The sequence below is a fragment of the Sitophilus oryzae genome, unplaced genomic scaffold, assembly GCF_002938485.1.
Source record: "Sitophilus oryzae breed Bouriz unplaced genomic scaffold, Soryzae_2.0 scaffold_359_pilon_pilon, whole genome shotgun sequence".
NCBI classification, from domain to species: Eukaryota; Metazoa; Arthropoda; class Insecta; order Coleoptera; family Curculionidae; genus Sitophilus; species Sitophilus oryzae.
In genome coordinates this window covers 639000-651229 of record NW_022146928.1, presented here as the reverse complement: position 1 = coordinate 651229, position 12230 = coordinate 639000, and the positions used below count along the sequence as shown (strand labels likewise).

At 34.9% G+C, this 12230-nt stretch overlaps 1 protein-coding gene across 1 annotated transcript in view; it reads left to right on the top strand.

The window, feature by feature from the left end:
- Positions 1-10206, top strand: part of LOC115885020 (zinc finger Y-chromosomal protein 2-like) — a 32283-nt gene extending 22077 nt beyond the window's left edge. The window contains exon 6 of the mRNA XM_030903762.1: positions 8276-10206. Coding sequence (XP_030759622.1) covers positions 8276-8365 — 90 coding nt within the window. The 3' untranslated portion in view covers positions 8366-10206. The remainder of the gene's footprint in view (positions 1-8275) is intronic.
- Positions 10207-12230: the final 2024 nt, after the last annotated feature.

The following is a 12230-nucleotide window of genomic DNA, read 5'->3' as shown; positions in this document are numbered from 1 at the left end:
ACCAAGCGATTATCTAATAGTTACAGGTGACTTCAATATAAACTCGTATTTAAAAAATAACAATGATTTTCAACGTCTACGTCTAGTATTGGAGTCGTTTGGTTTTTACCACTTGATACACTGGCCTACAAGGGTGCAAGGTACATCTGTATCAAGGCTAGATCAAATTTTTATAAATTTTGAGACTGAGAATTTCCCAATTGTGGTGGATGTTCCCTACAGCGACCACAGAGCTATCTTTCAACATTTTGGCAATATTACGAATTGCAACAAGACTTCATACATTTTTAAACGAAAATTCGATAATTGTAGTATTAATAGTTTTAAAACTGCTTTAGAGAATGAATCGTGGGAAAATTTATATAATATGAATAATATAGGGGAAGGTATGATCTTATTTTTGAATATATTTTTGTATCATTTTAATATATGTTTTCCTGTTAAGAGGACTAAATTAATTCATTCCAATAAATCTTGGATAACACAGCAAATTAGAGACTCCAGTGAAAAGTTGAAAAACTTTTATTTTTTATCCAAAAGATATAACAATTTTATAAAAATATATAAAGAATATAAAACAAAACATAGAAATTTAGTAAACTGGACAAAAAAATATATTATGAGAAAAAAATATCAGAATCTGATAATCCCGGAAGAAGTGCATGGAGTATAGTTAAAGAACTCAGTAACAAAATTGAAAAACAAAAGTCCAACATAGAATTATCCATCGATAATAATATCATACAAGACCCTGAACTCATAGTAAATTATTTCAATACAAACTTTAAAGAAGCTCCGTATCGAATAAGAAATAAAATATCAAAAGTACAATCATATTGTTACGTTTTTCGTCGGTTCCGTGTGGATAGAAAGTCACAATTTATTTAAACACTATTTATTTAACACTAATTAACAAAAACAATAACGATAAAAGACTTATAGAACTATTTACAAACGATTTATAACTAAGAATTTATTTTGAATTTTCGCGCGTCAACTGCACTGGTATATTTATAACTGCCCTCTCTAGGCCACTGCCGCCGGCTTTTATACCTACAGCAAAAAAAGAAATCTAGAATAGTCCATAGATCGTTAGGCGCATAGAGAAGGTTTTCGAATGTTCTCGTATGTACTAGTCCATTCTAGTGGGTCTCGATTCTTCTCGAACGAATGAATCATTGCGGTGTCTATGCGATGTTAAGGTCATCCGAGGCGGGCCATATTGTGAGGTTAGGTCGAGTCGACACCGGCTCGCAACACTGCCCCCTTCTTAGGCACATGCTCGTCCCGAGATTATACGGTGAATGAAGGTATTTGCAAAGCTGGCCCCTGGTACATTGCGAAGTCTGGTAGAAATAGCAGTCTACAGTTTTCTCTCCCGATCTCAGCTTTGGGTTGTAGCAGCAAACGAGGATCTCGATTCCCGTAAATCTGAACAAGACTTCAATCATGTTCCGGATTGTACGCCAACTCAAACCATCGAGTCCACACGCCAGCTTCGGAATGGCTAATCGTGCAATGTTGTTGTTTAGCAGGGCTTCTCTCAGTTCAATCAGGGTCTTCCATAGATTGAGATAAGTCGGCTTACTCGGGGACCATTCCTTGGTGACCAGGTAGAAGATGTGCCTTGCTTGACCATGTGCATTGTCGGTTAGCCTCAAGACGCTTCCAACCTCTGGATCCTGTCGGCGTAGTTCTCCGACACGCCCAAACTTCTCATTGAACGTCGCAGCGATTCCTCTGGACATCCGCAAATCTCGAGCCACACAATGAGCGAGCGAATAATCAGGAGGCACGGAAAAGAGGTCTCGTTGATCTTCTTTGGTTACACCATAGCGAGCCTTCTCACTGCTGTTGTATCGGGCCATGAAATCGTCAAAGGACATCTCCGAATCAGGGGGATCAAAGCTGCAGGTTCTCACGGTCCCAGCACGATCTTCTATTTCGCCTTGGTAGGGGCTCAAACGGTTGAAATGGACTACCCTCGGTTTTCCTTTTGGCAATTTTCTGATACGGTATACGACGTCATTAATTCTATCCATGACTTCGTATGGCCCTTCCCACGAGGATTGTAGCTTCGGAGATAACCCACGACGTCTCTGCGGGTTATATAGCCACACCAACTTCCCTGGTTGGTATCCTCCATGCTCAGCTTGAATGTCGTAGTGTTCCTTCATTCGGTCACTAGCACTTTGAATATTTAGGCGGACTCTCTGATGAATGTCGTCCATCCTTTGACGTAGTGTGTGGACATAATCTTCTCCGGCGACTTCTTCTCCCGGTCGGCAACCAAATTTCAGATCACAGGGTAGGCGCACTTCCCGTCCCATAACGATGCTGGCTGGAGTTTGCCCTGTAGATTCTTGGACGGATGAACGGTAGGCCAACAGGAACAGGTGAAGAAATTTGTCCCAGTCTCTTTGGTGGTCAGAGACTACTTTGGCCAGATAACGGTTGATAGTTCTGTTCATGCGTTCAACCATCCCATCGGATTGTGGATGTAGAGCAGTCGTCCTGGTCTTGCGGATGTTCAGGACTTCACAGACGCCTTGGAACAGATTGGACTCAAAGTTTCTTCCCTGATCTGAATGAAGCTCCATGGGAACACCAAACCTGCAGATCCATTCTTTAACAAGGGCATCAGCAATCGTGGACGCTTCTTGATTTGGCAACGCGTAGGCCTCGACCCATTTGCTGAAGTAATCCATTACTACCACAATGTATTTGTTGCCATCGTTCGTCTCCGGGAAAGGACCAGCCACGTCGATCGCTATTCGTTCGAAGGGACTACCAACATTGTACTGGCGCATAGGGGCTTTACCACGCTTTTGTGGCCCATTAATGGCTGCGCAAATGTCACATTTCTTACACCAGGCCCTCACATCTTCTTTGCAGTTCACCCAGTAGAACCGTTCACGCAGCTTGCCAAGTGTCTTGGTAACACCAAGATGTCCACCGCTGGTTCCATTGTGAACTTCCGCCAAGATTTCCGGGACCCTCTTCTTTGGAATGACGATCTGCCTTCTCTCTTCTTGTCCCTCTGGTCTCTCAATCACACGGCGAAGTAATCCGTTATCTATACCAATGAATTCCACTGGGACCAGTACGACTTCACGTTCGGCGAATATCTGCAAACTTCCTCCCACGTTGGTCTCTGGTCCGCGTTTTTCCAGTTAATCACCAAGCCCAACTCTGGATCACTGATTTGGTCATTTGCAAGATCTTCGGTTTGCCAACTATCACCAACCACAGTCGTCCTTAAGACTTTCACTTCTTTCTCTTCTTTGTAACGATTTCCCATCTGTCCGCAATTCCAACAGCGAATCGGTCCCCCCTTCTTGCTCATATACTGATCCAGTACTTTCCGCACAATCCTTTCCACTTTGGAATCGTCGGAACTCTCCTCAACAGCCCGTACAAATCCTAGAGACCTAGAGCATTCTTTCGCGGCCTCAAATTCCAGGGCACGTGCTAGGGCATCTCCCAAATGCGTTGGATGAGCTAAAAGAAGTGTTTGCCTTGTCTCGTTGTCACGTAAACCATCAATAAAAGCCTGTACTGTTAAGCGCTCCATAACATTTTCGGGCATAGCAGGGTACGCAAGGCGAACGAGGCGGGCTACGTCGGCTTCAAACTCCTGCAGAGACTCATTTGACTTTTGAATGCGATTTTTTAGCTGGGAATGATAGACATGTTCCAAATGAGCTTGGCCGTACCTCATTTCTAAATGTCGTACCAATTGCTGATAATCTCCCTGTTCCGATGGTGACAGTGTCTGCAGGATATCAGTCGCATCTCCTCGCAGTGCGACAGTCAAAGCGGTAGCCTTTTCAGCGATTGTCCATCCGTTCGCTCTCGCAGCGGCCTCAAACTGGCAAAAATAATTGGCCCAAGCGGTTTTCCGTCAAACTGTGGAGGCTTAATAACTGACTTTGAGATATACTTGTTTTCGACTAGTTTCGGTGCCTCCGATGTTTCTTGACATTTTGGTGAATTGGCCTTTTCTATTTCTTTTTGTTTTAAAATTTCGATTTTTTATTTTACATCGTCCTCAATTTGTGTTATTTTTGTCTTGTAGCTCCGTAGAATTCTCTATAATCTTTTCTTCTAATTCCTGGAATTTTCTGTTATCTTTTCTTCTAAATTAAGTATTTTATTATTAAAAGCTGGCCTGTATGTCTTTTAGAATTTTCTGCGATCTTATCTTCTAAAATATTAATTAAATCCTGGGAATTTTTTCATCATTTTATCTTCTAAATTATTCAAATTGCCGTTTAAATTGTCTTGCAATTCCCGGGAATTTTCTGTAATTTTGTCATTCAAACTGTCTTCTAATTTTTTTGTAGGCACGAGTCAAGGTCACCTTCAACTCGAAGCAAAATGTGTCAGGATCCTCACCTTCCTCAATCAAAACGTCTCTCAGTCTGGCTTGCAAAATGCTTTTCTTTCCATCTGTCTCGCACTCTCTCTCTTCCAATATACATTTCAGTTCGGACACTTTCAAGTCTTCAACAATTTTTTCGAAGCCATTTTCAGTCTTTTTATTTTTCTAGTCTATCACACACGCCACACTTGACACCAATTGTTACGTTTTTCGTCGGTTCCGTGTGGATAGAAAGTCACAATTTATTTAAACACTATTTATTTAACACTAATTTACAAAAACAATAACGATAAAAGACTTATAGAACTATTTACAAACGATTTATAACTAAGAATTTATTTTGAATTTTTGCGCGTCAACTGCACTGGTATATTTATAACTGCCCTCTCTAGGCCACTGCCGCCGGCTTTTATACCTACAGCAAAAGAAATCTAGAATAGTCCATAGATCGTTAGGCGCATAGAGAAGATTTTCGAATGTTCTCGTATGTACTAGTCCATTCTAGTGGGTCTCGATTCTTCTCGAACGAATGAATCATTGCGGTGTCTATGCGATGTTAAGGTCATCCGAGGGCGGGCCATATTGTGAGGTTAGGTCGAGTCCACACCGGCTCGCAACAATATAATCATTCCAATAATAAAATAATTAATAATAGCTTATATTTATTCCCTTTTTCTGAAGCCGAATTATTTAACTTAATAAATACAAAATTAAAAAATAAAAAATCGGCAGGTCCTGATGAAATACCACATTTATTTTACCTAAGGTATCAGCAATAATCTCAGTACCATTAACTTTTCTCATAAATATGTCTTTCAACTCTGGAATATTTCCTGAAGTACTAAAGACGGGTAAAGTATCACCAGTTTTTAAAAAAGGTGACCCATTATCTGTTGATAACTATAGACCTGTGACGATTTCCTCTAGTATATCCAAGATTTTTGAATACAGTTTTTTAGATAGGCTACAGCCATTTTTGACCAAGTTTAACGTAATTCCTGAAAGTCAGCATGGATTTGTTAGAAATAAATCTACCATAACAGCATTAACATGTTTTTACGAGAAAATTGTGAAATTTGTGGAAGCAGGCGAATGTCCTATTGGAATATTTTGCGATCTAAGTAGGGCATTTAACTGTATCGATCATAAAAAAATGATACATAGGCTTGAGAACTCTGGAGTGCATGGCTGTGCGTTTAATTGGCTTAAGACTTTTCTGATAAATAGACATCAGTACGTCCAGTTATCGCACTTTGAAAATGGCAATTCTAAGCAGTATAACTCTAATACTGAATATGGGAGTCCCACAAGGTTCAGTCTTAGGGCCTGTGATGTTTTTAATTTATGTTGCCGAAATGGATTTATTTTCATCATTGGCACATATAAAACGGGCCACAGATTATACGATTTATCGTACTACAAGTTGTACAACATCAAATCGTTTCACCGTTGGATCAATGGTTGAATAGTTAGTGGCTTTGTAGTACTACTTGTACTAAGACAAAGTTGTATCGTACGGAAGTATGGCATGCAGAAAATCTGTAGTACAACGCAGTAGTATATACGATAGATTTGATGGTTTGTGTGCAAACCCTATGTGTCGCAGACAGATCGTTTACATTTTTCGTTGCACATGGTTAAACAATCTCTTAAAAATGGATACCAACGAGAAGTTTTTGGGCGGAATTTATAGAAATTTATCATAATCAACCTTGTTTGTGGGATGTGAAAAGTAAGGAATACCTAAATAAACAAAAAAGAAATGCCAGTTATGATATCCTACTGGAAAAATTAAAAGAAATAAAAGCAGATGCTACAATAGAATTCAAAATGAATGGAAAATAAAACTACTACTTGTTGGTGATTAACATCAAATGGTAGTTTTAGTTAGTGAATAAACGCGGATCCGATCTGTCGTTCCAGCGGTTTTATCAACTTGTCGTACGACATGTAGTACGACGAATCGTATTAATGTGTGGCCCGTTGTAGTTTAAGTTTGTGGACAACAGCGCGTCCGATATGTCGTTCAAACGGTCGAATCAAATTTGTGTTGTACAACCTGCAGTACGATAAATCGTATAATGTGTGGGCCGTTTAACTGTTTATGCGGATGATACATCAGTTATACTATCCGATTCTGTGGATAGCGTTTTGGAAAAAAAAATGTACGGATTTTTTGCAAAATTTGCATTCGTGGTTTAGTGACAACTCATTATTTTTTAACACTGAAAAAACAACATACATGAGATTTCATAATCGTCAAAAAAACTGTGAAAAAATTTTAATATCACTTAATAACGCTGTCTTACAGCAGGATATTGTAGTAGTGTAAAATTTCTTGGTTTAATTCTAGACGAATGTCTTACATGGAATCTTCATTGTGAAAACTTATTACCAAAATTAAATTCTACATTATATTTTTTAGAAATCTCAGAGATATTATATCTAAACAACAATTAACAAATATATATTACGCATACGTCGAATCAAGATTACGCTATGGCATAATACTGTGGGGAACATCCACTAGGATTCGGGAGGTTTTCACTGTCCAAAAAAAATACTTAGGTGTATTGCTCGTGTTTCTCCAAGGCAAACTTGTCGAGATTTATTTAGAGAATATAAGTTACTAACTTTGACGAGTATCTTTATTCAAGAGCTATGTATATTTGTTTATAAACACCAGCATAAATATAAACTAATTTCTGAAGTCCATAATTTCAATACAAGAGCTAATCATAAATTTTATGAAATACCATGTCGTACTAATGTAATGTTAAATTCACCACAGTGTTTAGGATTAAGAATGTTTAATTGCTTATCAACTGAATTTAAATTATGTAAGAATATAAATGTTTTTAGAAATAAGTTGAAAATTTTTTTATTAGAAAAAGTATATTACAACATAAATGAATTTTTTATGGAAAATGTATAATAAATTGTTAAAATCATACGAAGAAAAAAGAAAGATATTGTTTGTATCAGTATTTTTTCGTTTTCGCATAGATGCATAAGTAAAAGGTTTATTATTGTATTCGTTTTGACTATTCTATCACAATTTTATATTGTAATTTAGAAATAAAGTTTATTGTTATTATTATTATTATTCCAAGGAAAAAACTTCATATGAATGTACGAACATCTTAACTTTTCAGATACAGGGTTGTAAAATTTTCTAATTTTTTCTTTCAAAAATTCTCTGATGGTATATTAAAAATAATATTTTTATAAAAATCAAGAGATAAAAAATGTTTAGAAATGAATGGACATTTTGAAAATAATTTCTATTTTAAGAGAAGTCAGTGGTTTACCACTTTTTTTCCAAAATATGAAATGTAAAACTCGTATGGACGGCACTGGTTAAAATAAATAAAATCAAGTTTCATAAAGATATCTGTAATAAAATCAGAGTTATGATGAAAAAAAAATATTTTTTTTTTAGAAAAATTTGCCACCCTGTATTTTAGAAATTATTAATTTTTTCTGCCATTTCTGGTTGTTTTGACTTGAGGGAAATTATATTGATTTAAATCAATTTACTGACTTAACTTGCAGATTATCATGATTTAAGTAAAAAAAGACTTAACGTTATATTGATTTAAGTCTTTACAAAAATGACTTGACTTGAAAGAAAATGACAAGACAAAAACTTAAAACTCAACGACTTTTACTTACGTCATTCGAACTTTATATTGAAATTGACTTAGACTTAAATCATTTTGATTTTAGAAATGACTTAAGACTTGAGTCTTTTTAAAACTGACTTGCTGCAGCTCTGCCTGGTACAACATACAAATATGCCCTGGTACAACTTAAAATACTCTGTGAACTCTGTACATTCAATTATATTTCTAATGCGAAATAAAATAATTAATATTTTTATATTTGCAGAGAAGAGCAGCCCCTTATGAATTACCAGCTCTTGACGAAGACAAACCATACAAAGTGGTCGGTACGTTGAAAAAAAAGGTAGATAATTAAGTGGAGGTCGTTCAAATAGGTATTAATCTAATGTTACTATAAAATTACCAAATATAATTTAAGTAAAAAAAAATGTAAAATAATATGTCGTGCATGTTATTTAGTCATTTTCTTTACATACATCAGTCTATAAGTACCATAATATACTATCTAGTCATTAGTTTCACTATATGTTGTGAAAATTAAAGTTACAACATATTTTTACTAGTTTTGTGACTGATTTATTGAAAGACTTATTTATAATTATTATTTAATTAATATTAATGTCTTTTTTAATTGCTACTTCGTTCCATTGTGTATAATTTAACTTTGAAAAAATGATAATGTCAAAATACTTCTCTACCTATAAAACTACCTAGAGTCTCATTAGGCATAATTGTCACTTATTCTCGCTATATCATTTAATAGTCTATATATTTTTTATACAGTTTTATTTTTTATTATTACTGAAATATTGAATATATTATTTTTTAATTTGGTGTTATCTTGTAAGAATTTTTCTGTTTATTTTTAAAGTTGTGCCATCAGCATAATTAGATTTAGTTGTCGTGATAATATTTATTTATATAATTTATTTGCTTCTTTTCTGTTTCTGTTTTTTTTTCGACTTTTATAATGTTTTACCCTTAGATCTTATAAACTTCGCGGATAAAGCTATGCCAACGACTTTGTTTACGGGACTTTCACATGCATTTTTCTATTTATTTCTTTCTAGAACAAGATTATCGTATAAACCTATCCTTCTCTCTGAATACGCTACTGAGCATGCGCAGAACGATATTACGTGTATGCTAACTTGGGGCGTTTTTTCGCTGCGTTGACTACAATTACTAAAAATGTAGACCATTAAAAATTTTTAATCAAGATATATAACTGATACTGATTTATTTATTATTTTGGAAATATTTGTCATATTATCTCAGTATACTTTTTATATAAATTTTAAACAAAAATTAAATCATATAAGGATAAATTCTTTTTTAAAAATGTTTTAAAATACTACTTTGAAAAATAGCTATGATGAATGGGCAACACATAGAACTCAGTAACCAAGGAAACATTAAAATATGTTTTGACATTGAAAACTCAAAACAATAAGAAATTAATGCTTGATTACTGCCACTTTTTGTGCTTTTTGTATACTGTCTGACCCATGATATAAAGAATATCCCACATACTTGATTTGGATTTCCGACGATATTTTAGATTTGTGTTCTTTTTGAAAGTGGATAAATTGGTGGATAAATAGACATTATGACTGATAAAAGTGTTAGCTAATTATGTGAAGCTGTCCGCAATAGGAAAAATCTTATCCTTAAAAGGACTCAACAACACTAAAAGTATGAAAACCTCTGTAAAGTATGTTCCATATTTTCAAAAACCAAGATATGTGTTATTTAAAATCGTTTTTTAAACCGACTTTTATGCAGTGAAATATATATTTATGTTAGGTAACTTAATCACTTTAAACATTATTAGGTAATTTACCTTTTTTTTATTTTTTTCTTTAAATAATTGATATACTAATAAATATTATCCAATAAATAATTAATATTCGAATAACAATATATTTTATGTCATAAAAATGACATATGCCCAAAAGAAAGACAGGCGATTGGTCAATCTGTGTCAAAGACAAAGGTAATCAGAGAGTCGAATGTCGCTGACGTGTCTTCAACAAAAATGAAGCGCATTTACTTATCCCCGAAGTTTATAAGATCTAAGGTTTTACCAAAGAAATGGCGTAATTGGAAATATTAATTATTATACAGGGTGAGTCTTAAATAAGTGCAAGTATTTTCAGGGCTGGTAGATCTCGATAAAAGAAACATATTTTCTCTTTACCATTTTTAAGATAAGTCCAAAATAAGCGAGTTATATAAGCTTGAAAATTTAAAAAAATATAATTTTTTTGGAAAAAATTTTGAGAGCCACCGGATTTTTTTCTGTATTTACATCCATTTTAGTGCCGTAACCATGGAGTAAAGCCGTAACTATGGTAATATCAGATATTAAAACGGCCTACACACGTAACGATTTATCGTACTGCATGCAGTACGAAGTACGATATCCATCGAAACTGCCGCATTAACGATAAATCGTAGCATGTGTAGGGAAATTGGATGGTTTGCAGTATACAGTCGTCAAATCGTTTGCAGTACGGAGCTTCCGTAAAATATCGTATCAACGGGTCGTGTCTGGGGTGGGGTTTGAACGCGTTGAGTGTATTCCCTGCCGCAGCGCGCAGTTACAATATAGTTTTTATTTATTTTTGGTTTAATCAATATTATGGATTTTAAAAATAAGACGTTCTGGGAAGACTTTATTGATTTATATAGAGAAAATAGATACTTATGGGACGTGAAATCAAAAGATTATGCAAATAAAATGAAAAAAAAATTCTTTCTCTCCAGCAACCACTTTTTACACCATTTCGCTTTTTGATTTCTTTTTGTTCATCATCTTCATCTATCAGCAATACCGCAGCTACAAGCACGGCAGCTTTCTTCTTTTAAATTCTTGACATAACGGTAGCCCTTCTCGACGAAAAGTGAATAATCTGAACTGCGGCAGTACAATGTGTTGCATCGTGTGTACAAAAAATGACTGTACTGCAAGCCGTACGATTTTCTTTACGATCTGCAGTTCAACGCGCACTACGATAAATCGTTACGTGTGTAGGCCGTTTAAGAAATTATACCGTGAGAAAATTTGAGGTGAACAGGCAGTTCTAAAAAGTTTTCGAAAAATATACAGGGAAATTTAACAGAAAATGCACGATTTTCAACATCTTTTTTTGCGAAAAAAAACTCATAGATGTGTTCCTGGGGTCGAATGAAAATATTTGCACTTATTTAAGACTCATCCTGTATAATTACATTGTTATATACACAGGGCGTCCAATATTTCGTGGTCATAGAACTACATATACTACAAAATAAAAAACTAAATCACCACAATACACCAAAACACTTTTACTTTTACACTGGACGCGCGTTTCGCTAACCATGTTAGCATCATCAGCAGAATTGCAAATATTGGTTTATAATCATCTGCTGATGATGCTAACATGGTTAGCGAAACGCGCGTCCAGTGTAAAAGTAAAAGTGTTTTGGTGTATTGTGGTGATTTAGTGTTTTTATTTTGCTGTGTAACACCAAAGGTTCCAACCCTCAACTGTAATCTACATATACTACGCATTTTGGAATCAAAACAAATTCATTGGATACAATTTACACATAAACAAAAGTGCTTTGTTTGTCAGTTAGATGGCATTAAACTTTAATACGATAAACACATTTTTAAAGAAATTTTAAGAACCGTTATTCCGATTTCAATAAGATTTGGCGTGCCTATGTTTTGCTAACTACTTTAACATTAATTTGACTTTCACAAAAATCATGAGCACGGCAAGGGTGAAATCCGTCCCCTACATAAATTTTAATAGAAATATTTTCCAACGCCATCGACGACAGAGTTTTTTTTTCTAAAATGGTCTTCCTAGTATTTACTATATTTTTCGTCTCTTGTAAAAAACGCCACATCGCATAGTTTTTGAACAAAGAATTGTAGATTTTTTTCCAAAGCAGACCTACATAATATACCGGGAGTTCCAATATTCCGTGGACATACAACAACTACGTATTTGTTGAATCAAAATAAATTAATTACCCACAGCTACATTATTGTAGCATAATAGATTTTATGCGCCTCCATAACTTAATGTGACAAAAAACATTTTTTGGAGTCAGCTTTGAAAAAAATTTTTTTTTTTTTCTGAAAAAGTATGCACAGTGGCGATTTTTTATAAGAGACAAAAAATGTAGTAAATACTAGAGGGACCATTTTACAAAAAGAAAATCGG